Below are 7163 nucleotides of genomic sequence, written 5' to 3' on the forward strand. Positions count from 1 at the left end.
GCCTACATCGAGCAAGTTGACTCACAACCCGGGTAAAGGGCTCCTGCTGATACTACATCAGTAAAAATAGGATGCAACCCACAGACAATTATTAACTATAAAATATGAATTACTACAATCCATTTTAGAAAAAGACATGATCCACCATGTGCACTTCCCCATAACCGGAACTAGAATGAGAACTGGAACGAGAACTTCATCGTCACTTGAGTACCCCACACGAGTTCAGTCGCAATGTTATTGGCTCGATATTTGATATTTGAAAATTTCTAGTTGCATAAAAAAAACGTAGTACCCAATTAGTGTTTAAGAACAAAGTAACCATTACTTTTACTTTGTGTATTTGGTTTAAATTTTCTATCACAAATAAGATTGAGTTAAGTTTTTTTTTTTTTTTTTGATAGAGAGTTAAGTTTTTACCACTACAACAAAATTGAAATTTTTATAGGATAAAGATAAAATTAATAATTTCATGTTCAAATTTAACCTTTATATATGTAAGAAAAAAAAACTATAAAAAAATCGCCCTCTTTTGATGAATGACTTCATATTTTCTTTTTAATATTTATCTAGTTTTTCGGTTCGAGATTCGTCAGATATAACTTCATATTTTCTAGCGCCTTTCAAAGACAAAATCTATTTCTTTTAAAAGTATATATTAATATTGGTAAAACTTGAATTTAACTCATTAAATTAAGTCTCACTTCTATATTCTTCAAAAGAAAAAGAAGAATATTATAAATTAATGAAAAAGAGGTGCATTTTACATATATTTGGGGTAAACATGGGTGCAATGTACCTCATGATTTCTCAAATATTTTAACAAAAAACTAGAAATGTAATGTGGTTTATTTTTCAAATTGTAAACAAAAACTGTATATTATAATAATGGTTGGTGAATCTGTGGATGCATTTATAGTTTTACACGAAACAGTTAAGAAAACTAACATTAATAGGCAAGGACTGTTCTGCCACTTAAACGAATGACGTCACCATTTTCCGTTATGTGATTTTTTTCTTAATAAACGGTCAAATTGGGTCACTTAAGAGTATAATATATTTTATACCTAAAACTATTATATCATACTTAGCTCCAGAAACATTTTAGCATAGACACGTTATTGTAAATACTTTGTTATTTTTAAAACACAACCGTCGGTCATCAGCGTCACTCATATGCGTTCAGTTATTTGTCATCATCGTTCAATATTTTCAGTTTTTTTTTTTTTTTTTTATCTCTGATCAATCTCACACTTCTGGTCAATATGCTTTAGGAACATAAGTTATAGAACATAGGAGATTAGTTGTAGCACATAAGACATTAGTTGTAGAACATACATTGGAGTACATGTTCTATATTTTATAGCTCGTGTTCTAAAATATTAAATAAAATATTCTAAATAACTAGTTTAGAACATAAGAGATTAGTTGTAGATAAGATATTAGTTTTAGAACATATGTTGTAATATATGTTCTATATTGTATAGCATGTGTTCTAAAATGTTAAGTAAAACATTCTAAATAATCTTAGATATGTTCTACGTTTTATTATGGGAGAATTACTAAACTAACACCTTTTAAGGGGTTAGTTTACATTTATTTATAGCTCATTTCAAATAAATTTCCAAAACTAACATATTTCAACAGATAACTTCCAAGTTTGTCCTTGTCTTCTTCCTAATCATAACTTTATGTCTTTGTCTTTCCCCCTCTCTCTTTCTCGCGCGCTCTCTCTATAAAAAAAACAAAACAATCTACAGAACGACTACGAATACTACAACAATCAATTCAGCCCACAGTTCGTACAACAAGATTTCTACAATCATATAAGTTTTTCATTGGTTTTTAGTTTCATTGAAAATATTTAAAGCTTAGTCCATTCATCGTTAAGATCTAGCACAGGTTGTTTCTCTACAACCCAATGTATATTGTTTCTCTTCCTTTTTCATAGTTTTACTGATCATGCGAACCCCAAAAACAGTGGCATTGTTGTCTGAAAATGCATTTTGGTTAGAATATCAGTTTCAGATTTTTCCCTGATAGTGTCGATATCTGTCGATTTCTGTCGATATCGACAGTATATTGACAAATACAATATCGATAGATATCCTGTCGATATCTGAAATTTAACAAATATCGTCATATCTGTCGATATTGATCAGAAATCAACAGATATCGACACTGTCGGAAAAAAAATCTGAAACTGATATTCCAATCAAAATGTATTTTCAGACAACAATGCCACTGTTTTTGGGATTCGCACGATCAGAAAAAACATAAAAAAGGAAGAGAAACAATATACATTCGGTTGTAGAGAAACAGCCTGCTAGATCTTAATGATGAATGGACTAAGCTTTAAATCTTTTCAATGAAACTAAAAACCAATGAAAAACTTATATGATTGTAGAAATTTTGTTGTATGGACTGTGGGTTGGATTGATTGTCGTAGTATTCGTAGTCGTTCTGTAGATTGTTCTGGTTTTTTAGAAAGAGAGAGAGCGAGAGAGAGAGAGATGAGGAAAGACACAAAGTTATGTTTAGGAAGAAGACGAGAGCAAAGTTGGAAGAATTTGTTGAAATATGTTAATTTTGATAATTTTTTTTGAAAGGAGCTAGAAATGTAAACTAACCCTTAAAAGGTGCTAGTTTAGTAATTTTTTTTATGGAAGTGTTTATATATATATATAACAAATAATTTACCACTTCATAATGTTTTTTTCTTTTCAATAAAGAATTATACCAAAGAGAAACTTAGAGAGAAAAAAGAAAAAAAAGAAAGAGGTAGCTATAGTTCCTAGGAAAGCCATAGATAGATAGCTCTCTCTTTCTTCATTGCTCACCTATTTAATAAAACCCACAGAATAATCTCTCTCTCTCTCTCTTACGCACATTCTTATCTCTTTCTCATCTCATCTTTCTTCCTCTGCAACCTCAGTAGGGTTTGTTTTTGTCTCTGTTTCTCCTATATACATATATTTTGTCTGAAAATGGAGATGAAATCATCACCTCATTCTCAAGAACAAGAACAACATCAAGAACAAGATCAAGAACAAGAACAGCATTTTCATGTCTTGGCTGTTGATGATAGCATTCTTGATAGGAAATTATTAGAAAGGTTGCTTAGATTTTCTTCTTATCAAGGTAAGTACTCATTATTATTCCTTAATCCTCATTTAATTTATTTTAATTACACTTTCTTGCATAAAATATTTATTACTGTTGCAGTTACTTGTGTTGATTCTGGAGATAAAGCTTTAGAGTATTTGGGATTAATGGATAAACTTGATAATACTTCTTCTTCTTCCCCTTCACACTCATCCCAAGAGGTCAGCTTTTTTTCTTAATCTCGTTTCGTGTCATAATCGTATTATATAATAAAAATCAGTCATATTAAGCAAATTATCTCTTTAAATAGTATAAATCATAAAATCATATTTAATATTATATGGGATAATGTACACCATTCTTTCAAAATTCTAGTTTTTGATCATGCCAATTTTTCCAGTGTTTCTTTTGGGTTTGTGGTGGGAGTGTCTTTCTCGCTAACCAATCTTTAATCAAATGAAATTCCAGTGTTTCTTATATATTTTTCAAGTGAAAAGGGGAGAAATTAAATGTAAAGTAGGATTAATTAATTAATTAGATAATATAAGGATGAATTCATCAATTAATATCTTATCATGAGTAAAAGGCTAATTAAAAAAAATAATTCAAAGATCCAATGCAATTTTATTATTTTAAATATGGAGGATAATTTTATTTTTATTTTTTAAAAGAAAGGGAAAGGTGGGTACTATTTATTTTATATATATGAAAAGGCACATTTTTAATGTTAATCATAATTTTGTCCTGCATATTTTATTTTGTCTTGAAAAATATCAACACAATCTCAAATAAAGATCCTTCATGGACCACCAATTTTTTTTTTTTTTTACTCAACAGTACTGTATACATTAATTTGGTGATTAGGCAAACCTAGAAAAATAAAATTCAATTAATTACTAGCTGAAAAATTCGGTTTTTTATTATATTATAAATATGAAGGACCCCATATGTTTGATCAAATTTTTATGAGGATTTTATTTAAAATATTGTTTGCTTTAAATGTCTTTTTTAATTGGATAATGAGATCTAGATGATTTTTTTTCCCTTTTTTCAGATTGTTTCCTTATTCATTAATATACGTAATAATCTTGATTAAGAAGCTAATTAAGACCTTAAATAATTATCTTTGAGTTCAAATTTCAACATCTCACAGTAATTTTTCATGAATGGTCCTTACATTTTGGTGGCATTGGTTTATTACCCCTAAATATAAATATTGAAATAAATTCTTAATAACAAGAAATAGTTTGTACATATTTTATATATATATTGCATTATTTTAGTTCTCTTTTGGGTTATGGATTTTTTATTATAAGATTTTTTTGTAATTAATAAATACAGGGGATAAAAGTTAATATGATCATGACGGACTATTGTATGCCTGGAATGACGGGTTATGACTTGTTGAAAAAAGTAAAGGTATGTGAATTACTAATTAATTTCTCTTGATATTCATCGCGTTAATATTTATTATTATTGATTTTTAGTAGATATTATCTAATTATTTTTCTAAAATAGAAACAGAAAAAAAAAATGATAAAAATGAGAATCAAAGAAAAATAAAAATAAGCATTTTTCTGATTTGTTAAATAAGGCATGACTTAAGATTGAAATATGTGATGACATAAATAACGAAAAAAGAGAGAATATTTTAGAAGGAAAAAAGAAAAAGTATTTTTGAAGGGACCATAAGACAAGTTTGTCAGAAGGAAAAGGAAAGAAAAATGTGAGGCAATCTAACAGCAAAAAGTATCATACCGAATCTTATTACTTTTTTTACAAATTAACAAGGAATTCTTCAATTGTTTTTCCTTTTTTTTACATGTATGGTCCCTAAATGACAATGTTATTAATATTATGACCCCTTTAAAATTTAAATCAAAAGAAAAATTATTTAAAAAAAAAATTAAGAAGTGACGACCTAAACAAGTTTGATTACATTATTAACTCTTTGTTGTCAACATTTTATTAATTTGTCAACAAAGAAATTTGTTGTGGACTTTAAATTTTAGTATTTATATAAAGTTTAATAGCTTATATATCATGAAATGAAAGTTTAGAGAGTATAATGTTAATATTCTTATAGTTCAAGGTTCAACAGCCCAATGCTTAGCCCGATTCTGACCAAACCCTGAATAGGATGTTACCTCCATCAATCAGAACTAAGCCTTCCCACCCCTATCCTTCTATTGAGAGCAGGGGCGGAGCAGAGATAGGGGTCCGGGTCCCTTTGGCCGCCGGAACTACCATGGTCACGAGTAGTTTCGATCTTTCTGTTTCTATAAAATTTGAGGTGTTGTGGTGTTCTAGTTCTCATGTTTCCAAGAAATTTAGATCGGGTGCTGAATTAGCACCCCAAAATTGGCTCGGGTCTTGTTAGGTTTTCTCTAAATTCAAAATTCCATTTTTTTTTGCCTGTTAGATCCTCTCTAAATCCAAATTTCTACTTTTTTTTTTATTAAATCCAAATTTCTACTTTTTTTTTTTATCAAATCCAAATTTCTAAATTCTTTAGCCTGTTAAACCATTCTTAAACCTAAATTTCTAAAAAAAATTGGCCTATTAGACCCTCTAAATCCGAATTTTTTCTATTAGACACCGATTTAGTAAAAAAAAATTACACACTACGCGTAAAATCGAGCCCCCAACCGAACAATCCTATATTCGCCAATGCTTGAGAGGTCTAAACTCTTTCTTTCCTTTTTCTTTATTTTCAATCATCCTTCTCCTTACCTTCCTCCCTCCACCACACCATTGGCGTTGAAGCCTACTCCTCTCTCACCGCTCCCACTGCAAGATTAAAATTAGCCCCTCTATTCTCTAATCCCGACTCCAGCAGGATGTATTTTTACCCATTATTTTTTATATATATAAAACATATTGAAACATATATTTGTTATTATTATTATTATATAATGTATATAATTTTGTAAATCAGGATTCATCATGGAAAGATGTACCAGTGGTGGTAATGTCATCAGAAAATATACCATCAAGAATCAGCAAGTAATTTTCTTAATTATTTCTCATCTAATTATATTTGATTTTTATAATTGAAATTGAAAATTAATGTTAAATCTATGATTAAAAAGGTGTTTAGAAGAAGGAGCAGAGGAATTTCTATTGAAGCCACTACAATTATCAGATGTTGAAAAGCTTCAGTCTCATCTCCTAAAAACACCAATTGACAGTTGTTCATGTAAACAAGAAATTGAAATTGAGAATATTAACAACAAAAGGAAGGCTATTTCTCCTTCAGAGTCACCACAAAGAAGACCTAAGATCAAAGGATTTGCTGTTGTATAGTATATAATTTATTTTATTTTATTTACCAAACTTCCTTCTTCTAAACAAATGTCCTAATTGACTCAAATTAAGTGATATGCTTCAATTTTCTCATTTAACTATTCTACTTGAATGTTTCAAAAAAAAAAATTTAACCCGAACCCAATAGCAAATAAATATTATCTTTCGTTTTTTTACGAACCACTCTTGGGTTGCAACATATTAACTTCAACCTTTTCAAAAGGGCACCCATTTTAGTACTAGTCTCGTCCATACAAGTTTAATTTTAGAGTTTTAATGGATTCCAATGCATGGTCGCACCCATCATTCATTATTTATTACTAATTGACTGGAAACAACTATAAGGGCCCGTTTGATAAGATGTAATGGGCTTTGTAATGGAATGCCCATTACATTGAAAGGTCATTATCATGTTTGGTTGCACTTTAAAATTTTGTTGTAATGGAATGAGAAATCCATAGATTAAATTTTGTTTAACAACTATTGTAATCCTCATTACATAAAAAAAAATGGATTGAATTCTCATTACATCTAACAAGTAATCATAATTTTTAGCTTTAAAGTTCCATCTAATCTCTCATTTGTCAAATCTCACTTCTCATCATTCTCAAAAACGCAAAAACTAGAAAACCTAAAAACGAAAAAAAGCAAAAAAAAAAACATGAAAAATAAGAAAATGAGAAAATAGAAAAAAAAAACGGTGAAAATGGAAAACGAAAAAACGAGAAAAATGTAAAAAAATACTATGAAAA

General features: G+C 29.0%; 1 protein-coding gene across 1 annotated transcript; it reads left to right on the forward strand.

The window, feature by feature from the left end:
* The first annotated feature begins 2744 nt into the window (after nucleotides 1–2744).
* On the forward strand, nucleotides 2745–6505 carry LOC136234928 (two-component response regulator ORR9-like). Its single transcript, XM_066024419.1, has 5 exons — nucleotides 2745–3141; nucleotides 3226–3326; nucleotides 4447–4524; nucleotides 6044–6111; nucleotides 6198–6505. Exons 1-5 carry the CDS (start codon nucleotides 2988–2990, stop codon nucleotides 6409–6411), a joined length of 615 nt encoding a protein of 204 aa, XP_065880491.1. The 5' UTR covers nucleotides 2745–2987; the 3' UTR covers nucleotides 6412–6505.
* The last annotated feature ends 658 nt before the right edge of the window (nucleotides 6506–7163 follow it).

This window comes from Euphorbia lathyris, chromosome 7, assembly GCF_963576675.1.
Source record: "Euphorbia lathyris chromosome 7, ddEupLath1.1, whole genome shotgun sequence".
Lineage (NCBI taxonomy): Eukaryota > Viridiplantae > Streptophyta > Magnoliopsida > Malpighiales > Euphorbiaceae > Euphorbia > Euphorbia lathyris.